The 20,398-nt window shown below is 43.7% G+C and overlaps 1 protein-coding gene across 1 annotated transcript in view; it reads left to right on the top strand.

Moving 5' to 3' along the window:
- GLA (galactosidase alpha) overlaps positions 1–16,256 on the top strand; it is a 31,110-nt gene extending 14,854 nt beyond the window's left edge. The window contains exons 5-7 of the mRNA XM_056537696.1: positions 458–619; positions 3,494–3,691; positions 14,583–16,256. Of these exons, the coding sequence (XP_056393671.1) occupies positions 458–619; positions 3,494–3,691; positions 14,583–14,840 (618 nt within the window). The 3' untranslated portion in view covers positions 14,841–16,256. The remainder of the gene's footprint in view (positions 1–457; positions 620–3,493; positions 3,692–14,582) is intronic.
- The last annotated feature ends 4,142 nt before the right edge of the window (positions 16,257–20,398 follow it).

Here is a 20,398-nt window from a genome sequence, read left to right as displayed (position 1 = left end):
TCATGATCCTTCTTTTTTAAGACTTCAAGACTGCAACTTTCCCTGGCATGCTGGATATCTGCTTCTGTGCCAAATCCTGACCGATGGCAACCCCATTTTTGCCCAGTCAGTGCTCAGTGAACAAAATCTTGAATTTTTGGGTCTATGGCCAGGAAACTCCCCAGATTTAAACCCCGTTGAGAACCTGTGGACAGCCCTTTAAAAAGTGGGTGGACAAACAATAAAACAGAAATTGTGATAAACTCCAAGAACCTATTAGACAAGAATGGGGTGTCCTCAGTCAGGATTTGGCGCAGAAGCTGATATCCAGCATGCCAGGGCGAATTGCAGAAGTCTTGAACAAGAACGGTCAACAATAAAATTTTTGGCCATGACTGTACATAGTATTTTCAGCACTTCAGTGACATGTCTCACATTAGTATTACAGTAGTCTTTATTTCTTATACATTTGCTTTAGGTAAATTATACTCAAGTTGCAGAGTACTGTAATTCTTGGAGAAATTTTGATGATATTCAAGACTCTTGGACAAGTATAAAGATGGTGTTAGATTTCACTGCAGCTTTACAAGAACAGCTGGTTCCTGCAGCTGGACCAGGAGCATGGAATGATCCAGACATGGTCAGTAAATTGTCTTCACATTTCCTTGAATTTTATTTTTTATTTTTCAAATCATTAAATTGGCTTTTACATGAACACTGTATCTCTGGCTCTCCCAAAGAGATACATGGAGGGGCGTGTCGGCTTTGTGTGGCGTTTGACAGTAATCTGTGCACGGAACAAAGGTTTCTCCGTGCATGGAGGGTGCCTGGCAGGAGATTGCAGCCCCCCCCCCCCCCCCCCACGATCAGAATAGAGTATCCCGCGCTGGAGTAGCCCTTTAATGACCTTGCAGAGGGATTGCACAGTAAGTTATCAACCTTTGCAGATGATACTAAGCTCTGTAAAGTGGTTAACACAATAGAGGACAGTGCACTGTTGCCAATGGATCTGGATAGGTTGGAGGCTTTGGCTGAGAAGTGGCAAATGAGGTTTAACACTGATAAATGTAAGGTTATGCACATGGGGGGGAACATCCAGGCTGAAAATATGTATTAAATTTTAGTAATCAGTAAATGTACCTGTAGCAACCAGTGGCAGGCAGCTGCTGCCAAGGCAAATAAAATCATGGGGTGAATCAAATGGGCGTAGATGCCCACGACAAGGAAATTATTCTGTACAAATCACTAGTCAGACCACACATGGAATACTGTGTACAGTACTGAGCACCAGTGTACAAGAAAGATATAGTGGAGCTGGAGAGGGTTCAAAGACGGGCAACCAGAGTAATACGGGGAATGGGTGGACTACAGTACCCAGAAAGATTATCAAAATTAGGGTTATTTAGTTTAGAAAAAAGATGTCTGAGGGGCAACCTATTACCTATGTATAAATATATTAGGGGATAGTACAGAGATCTTTTCCATGATCTATTTACAGGGGTGTGGAATTTTTATAAAAAAACGACTTGTCCACGGGACTAAAATGGAGCAAAATCTACTTGTCCCTCATGACGATCCACTTGTCCCGATCAATTTTCGCGTTTACGCTCTCAATTTCAAGGTGAAGTGAAATTGAAATAGTAAAAGATAATTTTGGTTGTTTTCTTTTTTACGTCATTTACCTTGTGGTTGAGATAACATGTTAGTTTCATACTTTAGGCTGCCTGATTACAGCAATACCAGATTTTGTCATGTTTTACTAATTAAAAAAAAAATCTGAACTTTTTAGAATTTTTTTTTTTATTGGCATTTTTTGACCCCTGTAACTATTTTTTTATTTATAATTTTTTTTTTGTATAAAAGGCTGTATGAGGGCTCATTTTTTGCACCATAATCTTTTTTATTTTTATTTTTTGTGTATCGGTATCATTCTGGTATTGATCTGACTTTTTAATCGCTTAACTTTTTTTCTGGGGATATTATAAAAATTGCAATTCTGTGTTTTTTTTTTTTTTCACATTTACCGTACGGGATACATAATGTTATATTTTAATAGGTCGTACAATTACGCACAAAGCGATACCAAATATGTTTATTTTTATAATGTTTGCATGTTTTTATATAGCAAAAGGGGGTCATTCGAACTTTTAACATGAAAGGGGTGAATGTGTGTTTTATTTTTTTGTATCTTTTTTTTATTAAACTTTTATTAAAACTTTTTTTTTTTTTTTTTATATATATATTTTTTTTTATACACTTCATTAGACTTATAGGAGGAATCATTAGATTCCTCATACAGATGGAATAGAGTTCTATTGAACTCAATTGATCTGTGTGCTCTGCAATCCATTGATAGAGCCTGGTCCAGCCAGGATCTATCAATGACAGAGCCGGACAGCTGGAAGCAGAGGTAAGCCCTCCGGCTACCTCTATAGTGGATCGCCTCCCCTGCGATCACTCTGGTGGGGGGAGCGAAGGCAGAGGACGTAGGTCTGCATGGGGAGCAAGAAGCCATGCCCCCCTCATCTCCCCCCAACCCCGCCCCGCAGGTCTGCATTGCAGAAAGAAGGCAGAGCAGGGGGAGTGAGGACGTACACAGCTTCTCATCTCCCCCTCCTCTGCTTCAGAGGATGCCAGTTTCCACAGCTGGGGGCTGCAGAGTATGGAGCGTGCACGAGTCGGGAGCCTGCTCCATACAGACTGCAGAGCGCTGCAGTGCTTGTCAGGTCCAGCCCTGCTTGCCCGAAGCCGGGCTAAGGGCCGGAAGAACTCTCCTGCCCGGCGCCCAAAACTGCTTGTCCCGGGCGTCGGGGCGATAGGAATTCCACATCCCTGATTTATACCCAGAACTGTACTTATTACAAGGGGACATTTTCTACGCCTAGAGGAAAAAAATTCCCACACTAGCACAGATGGGGGTTCTTTAATGTAAGAGCAATGAGAGTATGGAACACTCTGCAAGAGGAAGTGGTCATGGTAAACCTAATAAGTGTTCAAAAAAAGGCCTGGATGCATTTCTAGAGAGCAATAATATAATGTTAGTCACTAGATTCTGTAGGTGGGATGTTGATAAAGGAATTTATTCTGATTGTCAGGAAGAAATTTTTACCCCTAAAATGAGGAAAATGGTCTTCTGCCTCAGGGTTGTTGTTTTATTTATTTTTTTTTTTATTTCCTTTGCATCAACACTAAAGGGTACTAGGCAGAACACTAAAAGGTCATAGACTTTGAGTACTAGGGACGGTGGTTCCACCATTTCCTCATGATTAATAATCTGCTTAAGGGTAGGGTTACATGTGCTGTATTTTGCTGCATATTTTCTCACCCATTGAAGTCAAAGGGTAGCATTATACGCAGCTGATTTTGTTACTTATTGACTTTAACGGGTGAGAAAATATGCAGCTGCAAATACGGCATGTGCGACCCTACACTAAAGAGTTTTTGGAGATCAATTTCTATTTATTGTCCCTAATAGTTATCTTCCTAACTATTCCTGTTTTTCCTAATTTTCTAGCTGGTCATTGGTAACTTTGGGTTGAGTTGGGATCAAGAAGTCACACAAATGGCTCTTTGGTCCATCATGGCTGCTCCACTGCTAATGTCTAATGATTTACGAGATATCAATCCAAGATCCACAGCACTTCTGCAAAACCAAGAGGTGATTGCTATCAACCAAGATCCCCTAGGTGCTCAGGGGTACAGAGTGTTCAAGGTAAAATATGGTGGTATACGCTTTTCTTTTAAGTTATTACAGTATATGAAAGATGCTACTGAAGATTAGTGCTGATATATAGCTGCAGTTAATGAAAACATCTTTATTGAGCAATTGCATTAAACGTATATGTAAGTAAAATGAGTCACACATGGATTGGGCGGCACCGTAAGATTCCAAAGATTAAAGTTTTTTTTTTTTTTTTTTTTTTGGTAAGTATTTATTTAGAACCTTTTTTTTTTTAAGAACAAATACTACACCAGCACAGAACTCCTCAAAGCATTGCAACCAGTAATGAGAGGCAGGAAAAAGATACAAGAAACACATGGAAGAGAGGTCAATCATGAAGCCCAGCACTAGGCAGCACAGTAACACAACACACGGACACCCACACACACACACCACACTCACACACCCAAAGAAGCACCCCCACCTAGCCCCCACTCACAAGGAGGAAATACTTTATTGAGGAGAACTTACCCGCTCCGGAGGGTCCACCGACCAAAATCCACGGCATCCAGACCTTATCAAATTTCTTTGGGCACCTGCGACTGATTATATAAAGGAACATACTTGTTAACTAAATTATGGATCACACATGGAGACCTTCTCTTCAAGGGACCCCCTACTTAACCCATGGATATCAGGTGAAGCTCTGATGACCGCTGCCAACAGTTCAACAGCTAAAGGAAACAGAGACAGTGGACACCCCTGCCCAGTAGAAATATGCAGAGATATCCAAATTTGTGTGTATTCTAGCCCTCGGTTTATCGTATACCAACCTACCCAAGCTCTGAACCTCGGACCAAAACGAAGGATCCTCAGCACAGTCCAAAGATAAGGCCATTCTACTGAATCAAAAGCCTTATACACAGAAGCCCACAGAAGCATCATTCTCCACAGCAGCAATATTAAGATGTAAGCCCATTAACATTAATGTTTGTAGCGAAGACATCGGTAAGAGTCAGATCCTTCCCCAGCTTGGGGAGAACCACAAAAAGGGCTTCCCTTATCGCGCCCGGAGGTTTCCCAGTCTCCGCAGCAATGCTAAAGAGATTTTGCAAAATAGGGATCAGCCTCTCCTCATTCACCCTGTACCAGTCCCCAATCATATAGTCTAAACCCAGAGTTTTCCCCATTTGCAGCGAAGCAATAGCCAGGGAGACTTCCTCAGCAGAAAAGGGTGCATCTAAAGTAGTTGCCTGCGCCTCAGTTAGGGATTTAAGGGACAATTCCCTCAAAAATGAGATTAAGTCATCTGGTACATCCGATAAGCGGTAAGCATATAGAGTACTATAGAAAGCCCAGAAAACATAATTAATAACCAGCGGGTCCATCTCCAACACCCCAGATTCTCCTATAATACAAGGAATGGATGTGCCTACTCGCCCTAGCTAAATACGCCAGCAGCTTGCCATTTTTTATCTCCAAACTCAAAAAGGCCCGCCTCCCTATCCACCATCCTCTTCTGAATTTTCTCCTTCTGACTAATCAATAAAGTTCTCTTTAGGCCTCAACCTAATTCCTCTCTACTTCGGGTGAAGGGTTTCTCACCATCTCCGCCTCCAAAACCCCAATCTCCATCTGCAATGCCCGCTACCTAGCAGAATAAGCAATCCTCTTCCCCACAACCCTTGCCATAAATGCACCCTTAACATGTGTCTTATAAGCATCCCACTGCACTAATATGCACTAATTTGTCGGGGTGAGACCTGTTATGTTCCCAAAAACAACTATGAGCTTCAGGCAATGAGGCCGCCACCACCACTTCCTGCAGCCAGCCGGGATGCATACACCAAATTCTAGAGGAACGATTAGGGCCCAAATATAGGGTGAGCACAAGAGCTGAGTGGTCTGAGATCCCCCTAGTGATGTACGTGACATCTCTTACCATAGACAGAAGATCTGAGGACACGTACGCCAGATCAATTCTGGAGAACGTTTTGTGAACTGCTGACTAAAAGGAGAACACTGGGTCAGACGGGTGCTTCCACGCCATACCTCAGTAAGAGACCACACAGAACTCCAGGCGTTAAGACCAGGAGAGCCAGAATCCACCACACTAGTGCTATCGACACTTTGATCCGGAACTGCATTAAAATTGACTAGAATAGAACAGGAATAGAGGGAAATGTAAGCATTTTAGATGTAATACACTATAAGATATAAACATGAAGCGGAGGGGGGACATACAATGACACCAGGAGAAAACTAAAGGTATGTAAGGAGCAATGGACAATCACAAATCTTCCAAAATGGTCACAAACCACCTGTTCAATTACCAGGAGGAGGGATTTAGACACTAGCAGAGACACCCCCTAACGGAAGAAGAGTAAGTGGAATGATAACCCCTTGCAATCCATGCCCTCTTAAGGAATAAGATTTTTTTGCCCCGTGATGTGTGTTTCTTGGAGACAAATCAAATGTGGGGCCTGACCTTTAATATAAATCTAGACCTTTTTAAACTTAGAGTTGAGACCTCTCACGTTCCAACGCAATACCTTGGGCGTCCCCATAATCCCAATAGCGAATCAAAGATTTCAGGAAAAACCAACTGGGCTGAAAACTCCTACCTGGGGGCTCTCCGGGAACACGGACCACACACACCACATACACACCAACACAGCAGACATATGAACATTAGACCAAAACAACACAAAAACAAATGCAAAATATAGCAATAACATCCCCATTAAACCCTGTCTAACACTGGGAACTCATGCAGACCTAAACTCTAACAGATTGGCAGTAGCAAGAACTCAAGTACTCAAACCATTCCACTCCCTCCCCCCAAACCAACCCCAGCTAATCTCTTCAGGACGCAGGGCGTAGCCATACGCCCTGCATCCCGAGACCTTAAGGACGCAGGGCGTATGGATACTCCCGTGGGAATTCCGGTCCCCGCCGTTAGCCGGTTGAGGACCGGATCGGGATGCCTGCTGAAATCATTCAGCAGGCACCCCGGCACATTGCCCAGGGGGGTCCTGAGACACCCCCCCCATGTCGGCGATAATCGCATGTCAATTCAGACATGCGATTTTCTCCAATTCCGGGCTGATCGGGTCTCTGGTGACCCGATCGACCGGAAAATAGGGCTAATCGGAGTTGTCAGCGACAGCTCCGATCAGCCTAAGGGATAGAAGTGAGGTCGCAGAGCTGTGATCTCCTCCTATACCCTGCCATTTGTCAGAGCGGAGTTCTGACCAATGGCAGCGCAGGACAGGGGGTTGCCATGGCAACCCCCCAGTTCTGCCCCCCCCTCGGATGTTTAGGGGATCGTGGGAAGAAGATGGAGGCCGTACCTGCAGGAGAAGATGCCTGGGGACCCAGGATCTTCGCTGGAGACTGCTGGATACTGGATCAGATGGGGAATCGACCGGGGGGGGGGGGGGGGGGGGAATTGAAAGTGAAAGTAAAACAATCTTTACTGTGGCAACCACTAGGAAGGCCAAACTGCAACTCCCAGCATGCCCATACAGTCAAAGGCTGTCTGGGCATTCTTGGAGTTGTAGTTTTGCAACATCTGCATGGTCACAGTTTGGAGACCACTGTTACAGTGGTGCCCAAACGGAATCCCTCCAGATGTTGCCAAACTACAACTCTCAGCATGCCTGGACTGCCCAGGCATGCTGGGAGTTGTAGTTCTGTAACATCTGCCCATTCAGATTTAGCAATTTTCATTATTTTTTTTTTTTTGAAAATTGCTGCTCCACTTTGAAGCCCTCTAATTTTTTCAAAAAGCAAAAATATGTCCATTTTATGATGCCAACATAAAGTGGACATATTGTATTTGTGAAGAAAAATAAAATTTCATGTAAATATCCATTTTCCTTAGTAGAGAGCTTCAAAGTTAGAAAAATGCTACATTTTCATGACATTTTGGGATTTTTCACCAAAAAAGGATGCAAGTAACGCTAAAAAATTTACCACCAAAATAAAGTAAAATATGTCACGAAAAAATAATCTCCGAATCAGAATATTCGGTACAAGCGTTTTCGTGTTAATTCTTAAAGTGACAGTGGTCAGAATTGCAAAAAAAGGACTGTCCTTAAGGTGAAAAAAGGCCTGCGTCCTTAAGGGGCTTAACTAGCTAAGTGGGCCAACTCGCTAAAGAGCCCCTTAAACTGGTCAGATACTTGTAGATGAGTGTCTGCAGGTTGTCTCTTAGCAGGGAAACCTTAGATCGAAATCCTAACTCACTAGCTTAACAAGACTAACTAAAAGGGGTGAGCAGAAAGAGTCTTGACATGGAAGTCCGGAGGGCTCGCCACAGGTGCAGCGTCCACCCACTGCAGCGCCTCAGCTGGTGACGTAAAGAACCGTGCAGTCGCTCCATCCACCACTCGAAAGCCTGGCCAGGAACAGCATCGCATAGCAATATCCTTTAGTGCGCAGGCGAAGACTGACTTCTGCAAATTTAATCCTCTGTTTACGGAGTTCAACGGAGAAGTCCGGATAAAAGGCAACCCTGGAGTCATTAAAGCGCAGCTCTCCTTTGATGCAAACCGCCTGCAGGATAGCCTCTCTGTCACGATAATGAAGCAGTTTTGCCAAGAACTGTCTGGGAGGGCCTCCCGTTGGAGGGTGTCTGGCTGGGACTCTATGCGCCCTCTCTAAAGTAAGGTGAGAAGGTGTCAGTGGGTAGTATTTCCTTCAGCCAGGATTCCAGAAAGCTCACAGGATCAGAGTCCTCCGCTTTCTCAGGCAGTCCCACCAGGCGTATATTGTTATGCCTGTCTGTTTTCCAGATCATCCACCCGCTCAAGAGCTTGTGTAATTTTGGCACTGTACTGAGGACATCTGTTCAGGCAAAGGATCGAGGGTATCTTCAACAGCCGAGAGCCTGACCTCCACCTCCCCAGTGCGTTCCCGCAGATTCTGCGTCTCATGACGGAGGATAACGAATTCTTCATCCACCTTGGACACCATCATAGTTTGACACAAAGTAAAGGCCACCATCAACTTATTACATTTTTGATCAATAGACTCAGCATGGCAGGAAGTATGTGGTGGAGAACATCGCCCTTCAGGGCTAGGACAACCCGAAAACATGGGAGGAGAGGGTTCGGGCAAGGCTCTATCCACAACCTCCGCAGGCCTGGAGAATTGAGGGCCTTGGCAGCATGTGTAGAAACCAGAGGAGTGGGAACACATGAATCCCGCCTGGAATGTCCGCTAGCCTGGGAATGACCCTCATCTGAAGATGCGTCTTCCTCTGACAATTGCCTTGCGGCCTCAGCCGCTTGTTTTAGATTTTTTTGTCTTGTTCTGTGAGCCACCTATATCTACTGTAGGATTGCAATCAGCTGTAATCTAGACACCACAAGTCTCAGCAGAGCAGCAGAGTCCAGGTAACAGGAGCAAGCACAGCAGGATCAAACAGCCCACAGCAGAGCCCACAGAATGTCAGCAGCCTCACCGCAAGTCTCACTGTATGCACAAGTAGAAGGCGGGCAGAATCAGCCCCACTAGGATTACACAGGAGTTGTAGCATTACTGTTAAGTCCAGCAATAGTTATGATGCTGGCAGGCTCACCACAATAACGTCCAGTAATGCTGGAGAAATTAGAACACTGGCAGTTGCACGCACTATTCATCCCTGGGCAGGTACATGCAGGAGACCCCCAGTGTTCCAGCAGCAGATTCCAGTAGACAGAAGTGTTCTCCAGCAAGGCAGCCGGCCACTTTTTTTTTTTTTTTTTTTTCATATATATATATATATATAACCGCTCTTCCAGGTGACTGCAGACCAATTCGGAAGTCCACAGATATGGCAGGGTAAGTGGGAGCCCCCAGCACTCTCTCCACACAGCAGCCGCAGGAGCAAGCCCACCAGAGCACTAGCACGCTCCCGCCACTCAGTCCAGGCGCGGGAGTCACCACAGTAACAAGGTGGCTCCGCCCACAAAGCCCAGCAATGGCGGAGCTCCGGCCTGCAGGCTCTGATATGCCGTCCCCGTCACCAGCTGCCCCTGTGTCAGCACACTCACAGGCTCCTCCGGTCTCCAGGAGCACCTCTCCACCTGTGCTCAGGACGCACCACCGCACGCTCCTTAGAACATCTGCTCCTGCCCGACCACACGACTCTGCAGGATCCTCCACCCGGCAGCCGCACAAGCCTATAGCAGCTGCAGCCAAGTCTCCCCGACACCAAGGGCTCCAATCGGGTGAGTAAGGTCCCACAGGGGAACTAATTCAGGGTAATAAGGAGTCAGGCTAGCGGGAGCACTGCTAGTGTTGTAAATGCCCCAAATAAAACTCTCTTGCTTATTTGCTTCTCTGCCGAATGATGCACCAGGTCCAATGCGCATTTCATCGTCTCTTCCGAGGGTGACGTCATCCCAGGGAGTCAAAGTTTATAAGGTTACATCCGCATATAGCAGTACAACATTAATAAAACACCTGTTGTACATCTTATCACTGGCATCATCAGTATTTTGGGTGACGTGCCACATCAAAGTGAAGCATCACCAGGTGATGCCAAGCTCGATTAGTAAACATAAGAGGGCTGAACTAGAGGGACGGGTTTGGCCTAGGCATGCACACTGCTGCAGCCAGTTTAGTTAGGCCAAAAGAGGAACCATACTTACAAGGAGAATCTTAGTTAAAAGGGTTGATCATCTTTCCTTATAAGTATATGAATGGACCATACAAAGAATATGGTGAAAAGCTGTACCCCTCAAAAGACAAGGGGGCACTCCCTCCACCCCCTTGGTCGTATATCAACTGTGGTGGAAGCATTCTTCCTGTTTATTGGCTTTTTTGTTTTGTGTTTCCTCTTTTACTTGGTTAGAGGTGGTCACCTCATTATTTAATGGTAACTATTAAAAGGTATATTTTAGTATAGCACTGTATACATACTGAAGTAGAACACGTTTTTGCAAGGGACAGCTGCCAAGAATTTTATGGGTGGTAAGAGATGGGTAGAAAACCTTGATTTACCTTTTGAGGCACAGCATGTACCCTTTAACCCCTTAAGGATGCAGGGCGTTCCCGTATGCCCCGTTCCTGAGTCCTTAAGGACTTGGGGTGTACAGGTACACCCTGTGTTCTCTCTGGTCCCCGACGCTCACTGTGCGAGGACCGGACCGGGATGCCTGCTGAGATCGTTCAGCAGGCATCCCAGTATATCGCTGAGGGGGGTCCTGAGACCCCTCCATATCGTCGATCGCCCAGATCGCTGGTCAATTCAGACCGACTATCTGCGGCAATTCCGGGTCATACAGGATTCCGGTGACCTGGAAAATAAGCGTGGCTGTCCAAGACAGCCCCGATCCCAGTGAAGGGATAGGAGAGAGGTGGCAGGGGTGCCACCCCTCCTATGCCTGCTATTGGACGGTCAGAAGTGAGCAACCAATAGCAGATGGGGGGGTGTAGGGGTTAAAGTTCGGTTCCCCCTCTCTGCCCACCCACAGTAATCCGGGCAGAGCGGGGGAACTGTCCTGTGAGCGGCGTCTGCAGTGGAGGTCCCTTAGCGGGCGGCGGGCACTCCTGCTTGTGCGCCGGGTGGCGATCCTGCTGCAGGAGCCAGGAGGTGAGTTTAGAGACCAACGGTCTCTAAACTGTAGCCCTACAGATGTTGCAAAACTACAACTCCCAGCATGCCCAGACAGCTGTTTGCTGTTTGGGCATGCTGGGATTTGTAGTTTTGCAACAGCTGGAGGGCTACAGTTTGGAGATCACTGTGTGGTGGTCTCTAAACCGTTGCCCTCTAAATCTTGCAAAACTACCAATCTCAGCACGCACGAACGGCAAATGGCTGTCTCGGCATGCTGGAAGTTGTAGTTGCGTGCCTCCAGCTGTTGCATAACTACAACTCCCAGCATGCCCTTTGGCGATCAATTAATGCTGTAAGGTGTAGTTTTGCCACAGCTGGAGGTTTGACCCCCCGCTCCTCCTTGTGAATGTACAGGGTACAATCCCACGAGTGGGGGGTTTACAGTGAATTTCCTGCTTCAAGTTTGAGCTACGGCAAATTTTCCGCCACAGCTCATACTCGTACAGCGGGAAACTTGCTGTAAACCCCCGCCCATGTGATTGTACCCTAAAATCACTACACTATGCTATACTAACTCAAAATAAAGGGTAAAACACTGTGTATGTACACCCCATTACACTGTGTCGTCTCCCCCCCATAATAATGAAAAACCTCTCGTACAGCAGTGTTTCCAAAACGGAGCCTCCAGCTGTTGCAAAACAGCAACTCCCAGCATTGCCGGACAGCTACTGACAGTCCAAGGATACTGGCAGTTTAGCTACAGCTGGAGGCACCGTTTGGGAATCACTGGCGTAGAATATTTTTGGTAGCTGAGGCAATTGTAATGCCCTATTCACACAGAAGATTTTCCGTTCATCCGCCCCAATTCCGCTTCCGCTTTTGAGGATTTTGTGCGGAATCCAAGCTGAAATTCTGCAGAAGTGTGAATGGGAGTGTGGACTCCCATAGAAGTGTATTAAGTTTCATTCTAATCGTAAATGTAATTTTTTATTTGCACAGCCTACTGTTCCAAAGATCTGTCAAACACCAGTGGGGTGTAAATGCTCACTGCACCCCTTATTAAATTGTGAGGGGTGTAGTTTCCAAAATGGGGTCACATGTGGGGAGGGTTCCTTGTTCTGGCACTATGGGGGCTTTGTAAACACACGTGTCCTTCAATTCCGGACAAATTTTCTCTCCAAAAGCTCAATGGCGCTCCTTCTCTTCTGAGCATTGTAGTTTGCCCGCAGAGCACTTTACATCCACATATGCGATATTTCCATACTCAGAAGAAATGGTGTTACAAATTTTTGGGGGCATTTTCTCCTATTACCCCTTTAAAAATGTAACATTTGGGAAAAAATCAGTGAAAAGATAAATAAATTTTTCATTTACACATCCGATTTTAATGAAAACTTGTCTAAAACCTGTGGGGTGTTAAGGCTCACTGTACCCCTTGTTACATTCCTTGAGGGGTGTAGTTTCCAAAATAGTATGCCATGTGTTTTTTGTTTTTTGCTGTTCTGGCACCATAGGGGCTTCTTAAATGTGACATGCCCCCCAAAAACCATTTCAGCAAAATTCACTCTCCAAAATCCCATTGTCTCTCCTTCCGTTCTGAGCCCTCTACTGCACCCACAGATTACTTTACATCCACATAGGAGGTATTTCCTTACTTGAGAGAAATTGAGTTACAAATTTTGGGGGATTTCTATCCTTTTACCCTTTTGTAAAAAATAAAAAAAAATGGCTCTACAAGAAAGTGCAAGTGTAAATAAAGATTTTGAAATTTCTCCTTCACTTTGCTACTATTCCTGTGAAACACCTAAAGGGTTAACAAACTTTCTGAATGTCAATTTAAATACTTTGAGGGGTGCAGTTTCTATAATGGGGTCATTTATGGGGTATTTCTCACAGAAAGGCCCCTCAAATCCACTTCAAACTTAACTGGTCCCTGAAAAATTCAGATTTAGAAAATTGCTGCTGTACTTTGAAGCCCCCTAATGTCTTCAAAAAGTAAAAACATGTCAACTTGATGATGCCAACATAAAGTAGACATATTGGGGACATTCATCAAGACCTGTGCTGAGAAAAAGTTGTCCAGTTGCCCATAGCTACCAATCAGATCGCTTCTTTTATTTTTTCACAGGCCTTTTCAATAATGAAAGAAGTAATCTAATTGGTTGCTATGGGTAACTGGTCAACTTTTCCTCGGCACATGTCTTGATGAATCTCCCCGATTGTATTTGTGAATCAGTATATAAGTTATTTGGAATATTCATTTTCCTTGCAAGCATAAAGTTTGAAAAATGCTACATTTTCTAAATTTGCAAGGATGCAAGTAGAATGTCACTAAAAAACAATTATTAATTAGTGACAGTGGTCAGAATTGCAAAAAAGGGCTGAGTCCTTAAGGGGTTAAAGAAGGCAGGAAGACACAGTTTTACATCCACATAGTCTTACTCTCTCTATCCCCTGCATAGCACTGGCTAAGACTTGCCCCCATTTCCTGCATGGCCTCTTTACTGCTGAGATGGAATTTCCCTAATAATGGGTATTGGCTAACAGTTTGCCAGATAAAAAAAGACACCTAGTGGGCATGACTTTTTTTTTCTGGGGTGAGGAGCCTTTTTTGAATTGATTTGCAAACATTTTAGGAATTATATAGGCTATCACATGGAGGGAAGTTATGTGAAATGACACCATTAAAGCCTACAGCTTCCCAAAGATCTCCAGTATTGGTGGAGGGTGCACAGCAGCTGGAGTCCTGGTTTCATTAGCTTATATCATAATAAACGAGGGGGGGGGGGGGTGGGGGGGGAATCACTGCGGCACTTCAAGGTTTATTTGAAAAAAAAATGTTCACAAGAACATGTGGAGCATCTCCAGGATCTCCTATACCTGGCTATCTGTCTTGTGTGAGAGAAATCAGAGCTGTTTTTTCCCATTTGCCCTCTGCTCCACCCATTTCTTCTTTCAGTGTTAGCAATAGCAGCAGGTTGTACACAGCAGCTCAGGGTGTAGAGAGGAGGGAGACAATACATGGAGGGCAGGTCACACTGGATGTAGACAGGGGAGAATACCATGGGCTATGTACAAGTGTAGAGAGAAAGCAGTGCACCCACAGCAAACTAGACTTTTGGAGACACAAACATCACATCCAGCATGCAATACATAGAGGACACATCCACATAAAATGAATCTAGGAGCAGGCTGCAAACTGTTCATTGGGGGTCTGAATATGAATGAAGATTGCATACTCAAGCTGAGTGCTTATTATGAGTTAAAACTGTTGCATTAACATATGTAAATATGTTTTTTACATGTAAAAGTGGCCATAGCTTTAAATACATTGGTTTTGGATTTTTATGCCTTTTTGTCACTTTAATTGAACCTAATATTCATTTCTTTCAGGGAGATAACTTTGACTTGTGGGAAAAGCCCCTTACTGGAGGATCTCTTGCAGTTTCTGTGACAAATCGCCAAGAAATAGGTGGTGCTCGACAATTCCTTCTGTCACGTGGCATACTTTGGAAAGGATTAGCTTGTAAAAACAAGTGTTACATAACACAGTTGCTTCCAAGACGGTACGAATATGGGTACTTCAATGAAACATTCAGCTTGCTGCTACCTGTGAACCCCTCAGGCACTGTATTGTTGAGGGTGGATTAATCTTACACTGTTTAATAATAAAGGAGCAGGAAAATCTGATCAAGGACAGCACTGCAGCTTGGAGAACAATTATCGGTGAATTCATTGGTGTTGAAGATCGGTTAAAGGGATTGTCTAACAAAACAGACAACCTGTGTATGGTGTCAATGTATAATAAAGCCACTTACTAATATAATGTTATTAGCCATAGTGCAGAGATCTTCCATACCAGCTGTGTTGTCTGGCTTAAGGGCTAGTTCACACAGGTGGATCCGCCGATGATGGACCCCTACAGTGTGTCTCAGATGTGCCTGCTCGGAGCGGCAATCTGCCGCTACGAGCAAACACACTGGTGTAATGTGTACTCGCACACATCGCGGCCACTCCCCCTGCTCCCTGAGCTAGGCCTAGAGCAGCTGCGATCTGTGCGAGTATACTGCGCGGAGACTCGCACATCGCAGTGTGTCTGCTCGTAGTGGCGGATGGTCACTCTAAGCAGCAAGTAGGCACATCTGAGAAACACTGTAGGGGTCCATCATCGGTGGATCCACAACGTAAAATACGCAGTGGCTCTGCCTGTGTGAACGAGCCCTAAAGCTGTGCCATCATGTCAAAGACTCTAAAGGTAAAGCTCCCGTCCCTGCTTCCCCTTCGCCTCTTGTCTGCTCAGGACAAGACCAGTGATGTGGTGGGAGGCTGGAAGGGGGTGGTGATATTTGGAGCTTATATTACTGTTCATTGGATTTATGGTCACAGTAGTTTCTCTACCTAATAAGCAGTAATGTGAGATCACCCAAGTTCATATTACTGGCTGAGCAGACAAAAGGAAGGGGAGCTCTGCATTTAGTAAGTGTGATGTGATATTACAGCTCACAAGAGAAAGATCTTTGGACTATGACTATTAATCAAAATGTTTAATAAAGAACTTATGTTGTGTAACTGAGCCATAACCACACACAGATAAATAGCTGAAAGTGACAGCTATCGGAAAAAAATAATTTTGGCACACAATGTTAGGTGAAATGCATTCCTCCACTTTTATTTTTTTTTTTTCCCCATTCACAATTTATGCAGACCTCCAATAGTAAATGAGGGTCATTGTATATCATTATTCCTGTCTCTGTTTCACACTACCTGTGGTTCAGGCAGCATGAAATCACGGGCAGATTCCCTTCAGTGTTGTTTAGCCTATTCTATATACTTTAAAACATGTCTTCAAGGGTATCCCACTTTGCTTTTTCAATAGCAGACCATGAGGGGGGCAATTTATTATGCTGCTACGCCGGCTTTTAGGCATTAAAAAAAAAAAAAAACGTGCCTTTTTGCATTTTTACACCTCTCTTGCCAGTTTTTAGAAAGAGGGTAGTGAATAGAGATGAGCGAACTTACAGTAAATTCGATTCGTCACGAACTTCTCGGCTCGGCAGTTGATGACTTATCCTGCGTAAATTAGTTCAGCCTTCAGGTGCTCCGGTGGGCTGGAAAAGGTGGATACATTCCTAGGAAAAAGTCTCCTAGGACTGTATCCACCTTTTCCAGCCCATCGGAGCACCTTAAAGCTGAACTAATTTATGCAGGAAAAGTCATCAACTGCCTTGCCGAGAAGTTTGTGACGAATCAAATTTACTGTAAGTTCGCTCCTCTCTAGTAGTGAATAAAAATCTAACCCTTCATCTAATTTATTACAATATAAGCAACATAAGATGACAAAGATTGTGGCTGAAATTGACATAAGCTCAGAGTTGGTGTGGATTTCAGTGTGATACAAGCAGGACAGGCACGGCACGTTGTGATTCTTTAAAAGGCTGTATCCTTTTAAAGTCCCCGAAGACATAGTATTCGGACAATTAATTAATTAGGACTGGTGTTTGAAATGCTAATCTTTGTACATCATCCAAAAAAAAAGTGTAAATCAAAAGAGTTGGGCATTAGTATATTTTATACAATTACTTATTTTCTGTAGCTGTACAGGAACAATGTATAGATTTATCACCCCCCCCCCCCTTTCCTTTAATTTTATTAAAATACATGGTCACTTTAAAGTTGATGTCTCTACAACATATCAATTTATGTTTTTTCGGGATATACAGTACCTCCCCTGAGTACACTCTTCACATATTTGTAAATGTTATATTCTTTCTATGTGACAGCACTGAAGAAATTACACTCTGGTACACCGTAAAGTAGTGAGTGCACAGCCTGTATAACATTGTTTAATGTTGTGTCCCCTCACAATAACTCGCTGCCAATAATGTCTAAACATTATACTGGTCTTTGGAAATTCAACATGACACCTCATGGCAAAGAACTGAGCATCTGAAAAAAGAAGAGATGTTACTCTACATAAAGTTGGCCTAGGCTATTAAGGTTACCATGACCCTGAAACTAAGCTGTAGCACAGTGAGCAAGACCATACAGTGGTTTCACATGACAGGCTTGGCTCAGAAGGGGACATGTCATGATCGGCCAAAGAGTTTGAGTGCACGTGAAACCATGTCCCATGGTCCGATGTGTCAAGTCTGTGTGGCAGCAACCAGGTGAGACATACCAAGAAAAGAGTGTCTTGCCTACAGTCAAGCATGGTGGTGTCAGGGTCTGGGCTTGCATGAGTGCTGCTGGCACTGGGAAGCTACAGTTCATTGAGGGAAACATAGATGTAAACATGTATTCTGACATACTGAAGCATAGCATGAGCCCACCCTACGGAGACTGGGTTGCATGGCAGTATTCCAACATAATGACCCCCAAACACACCTCCAAGACAACCACTTCCTTGCTAAAGAAGCTGAGGGTAAAGGTGATGGACTAGCCAAGCAGGTCTCCAGACCTAAACTCTATTGAGCATCTGTGGGGGCATCTTAAAACAGAAAGTGGGTAGCACAAGGTCTCTAACATCTATCAGCTCACTGATGTCATCATGGAGTAGTAGAAAATCCTTCAGTGGCAACCTGTAAAGGTCTAGCAAACTCCCGGGAAAAATAACGGCTGACAAAATAGATACTTTTGGTCCAATTTAAATATTTACTTTTGTTGCCAAGATTTGGTTATCAATGGCTGTGTGTTGGGTTATTTGTCTGAGGGGACAACATTAACCCCTTAAGGACCAAGCCCATTTTCACCTTAAGGACAAGAGTGGTTTTTGCAAATCTGACCACTGTTACTTTAAGCATTAATAACTCTTGAATGCTTTTACTTTTCATTCCGATTCCAATATTGTTTTTTCGTGACATATTCTACTTTAACATAGTGGTACATTTTCGGCGTTACTTGCATCCTTTCTTGGTGAAAAATCCCAAAATTTCATGAAAAACTTGAACATTTTGCTTTTTTTTTTTTACTTTGAAACTCTCTGCTTGAAAGGAAAATGGACATCCCAAATAAATTATATATTGATTCACATATACAATGGGGGATATTTATCAACGTTGTCTATGTCCCGCATCAATATAGACCAAACTACAGAGGGTTAGGCTAGTCTATTGTGCGCCTAATTTATCAAAAGGCACAGGGCTCTTAATAAATTCTGTGCACAGACTTCGTGATCTATGCTTTAGACTGTATTTAAACCTGCTCCAGTATGGTCTGACGTTTCGGCATACTTTCAGCCGATGCGACTTGTCGCTGAAAAGTCGCTTTTGATAAATTCAGCACCAATGCATTTTCCAATGCATTTCCGTCTCAAATAGACTAGCATGCATCATGTTCTAAAAATCCTCTAGTACTTTCTGTGCGACAAATTTAGACAGGAAAAAACAGTCTAAATGCTTTGATAAATATCCCCCAATATGTCTACTTTATATTTGCATCATAAAGTTTACATGTTTTTATGTTTGGAAGACATCAGAGGGCTTCAAAGCTCAGCAGCAATTTTCCAATTTTTCACAAACTTTTCAAAATCGAAATTTTTCAGGGACCAGTTCAGTTTTGAAGGGGATATGAGGGGTCTTCATATAAGAAATACCCCATAAATGACCCCATTATAAAAACTGCACCCACAAAGTATTCAAAATGACATTCAGAAAGTTTGGGAATAGAAGCAGGGTGAAGGAGAAAATTCAAAAGCTTCATTTTTTACACTCGCATGTCCTTAGAAACCCAATTTTTGAAATTTTACAAGGGGTGAGAGGAAAAGCCCCCCAAAATTTGTAACTCAATTTTCTTTCGAGTAAGGAAATACCTCATATGTAGATGTCAAGTGCTCTGTGGGTGTACTACAAGGCTCAGAAGGGAAGGACCAACAATGGGATTTTGGAGAAATGATGCCAGAACAGCCCCCAAAAAAAAAAAAACATGGCAAACTACACCCCTCAAGGAACGTAACAAGGGGTACAGTGAGCCTTAATGCCCTACAGGTGTTTGACAACTTTTCGTTAAAGTTGGATGTGTAAATGAAAAAAAAAAATTCCCCTTAAATGCTGGTTTTCCCCCAAATTTTACATATTTTTACAAGGGGTTATAGGAGAAATACCCCATGTGTGGACGTCAAGTGCTCTGCCGGCGCACTATAATGCTCAGAAGAGAAGTAACATTTGGCTTTTGGAAAGCAAATTTTGCTGAAATGGTTTTTGGGGGGCATGTCGCATTTAGGAAGCCCCTATGGTGCCAGAACAGCAAAAAAAAAAAAAGTGGCATACTATTTTTGAAACTACACCCCTCATGGAACGTAACAAGGGGTACAGTGAGCCTTAACACCCCACAGGTGCTTGACAAATTTCTGCTAAAGTTTATTTATTTTTTTTTTCATTTAAAATGCTGGGGTAATTTGAGAAAAAGCCTCCCAAAATTTGTAACCCCATTTCTTCTGAGTATGGAAATATCCCATATGTGGATGTAAAATGCTCTGCAGGTGAACTACAATGCTGAGAAGAGAAAGGAGCGCTATTGAGCTTTTGATGAGAAAATTTGGTTGGAATAGAACTGGGAGGCCATGTGCGTTTACAAAGCCCCCCCGTGGTGCCAGAACAGTGGACCCCCTCCACATGTGACCCCATTTTGGAAACTACAACCCTCACAGAATTTAATAAGGGGTGCGGTGAACATTTACACCCCACTGGCATTTGACAGACCTTTGGAACAGTGGGATGTGCAAATAAAAACTTAAATTTTTCATTTTCACGGACCACTGTTCCAAAGATCTGTCAGACACCTGTGGGGTGTAAATGCTCACTGTACCCCTTATTAAATGACTTGATAGGTGTAGTTTCCAAAATGGGGTCGTTCACTTTTCTGGCACTATGGGGGCTTTGTAAACACACATGGCTTTCAATTTCGGACACCTCTCTCCGCGCTCCTTCTCTTCTGAGCATTGTAGTTCAACCGCAGAGCACTTTACATCCACATATGGGGTATGTTATTACTCAAAAGAAATGGTACTAAAAATTTTGGGGGGCTTTTTTCCTATTCTCCCTTGTGAAAATGAGAAATGTAGGGTAACATCAGCAATTTAGCGAAAAAAAAATGTTTTCTTTTCATTTTCACATCCAAATTTAACGAAAATTCGTCAAATACCTGTGGGGTGTTAAGGCTCACCATTCCCCTTATTACATTGCGTGAGGGGTGTAGTTTCCAAAATGGGGTAA

This window comes from Hyla sarda, chromosome 9 (genome assembly GCF_029499605.1).
Source record: "Hyla sarda isolate aHylSar1 chromosome 9, aHylSar1.hap1, whole genome shotgun sequence".
In the NCBI taxonomy this organism is placed as follows: Eukaryota; Metazoa; Chordata; class Amphibia; order Anura; family Hylidae; genus Hyla; species Hyla sarda.
The sequence above is the reverse complement of the archived record's forward strand: the minus strand, read 5'-3'. Positions and strand labels throughout refer to the sequence as shown.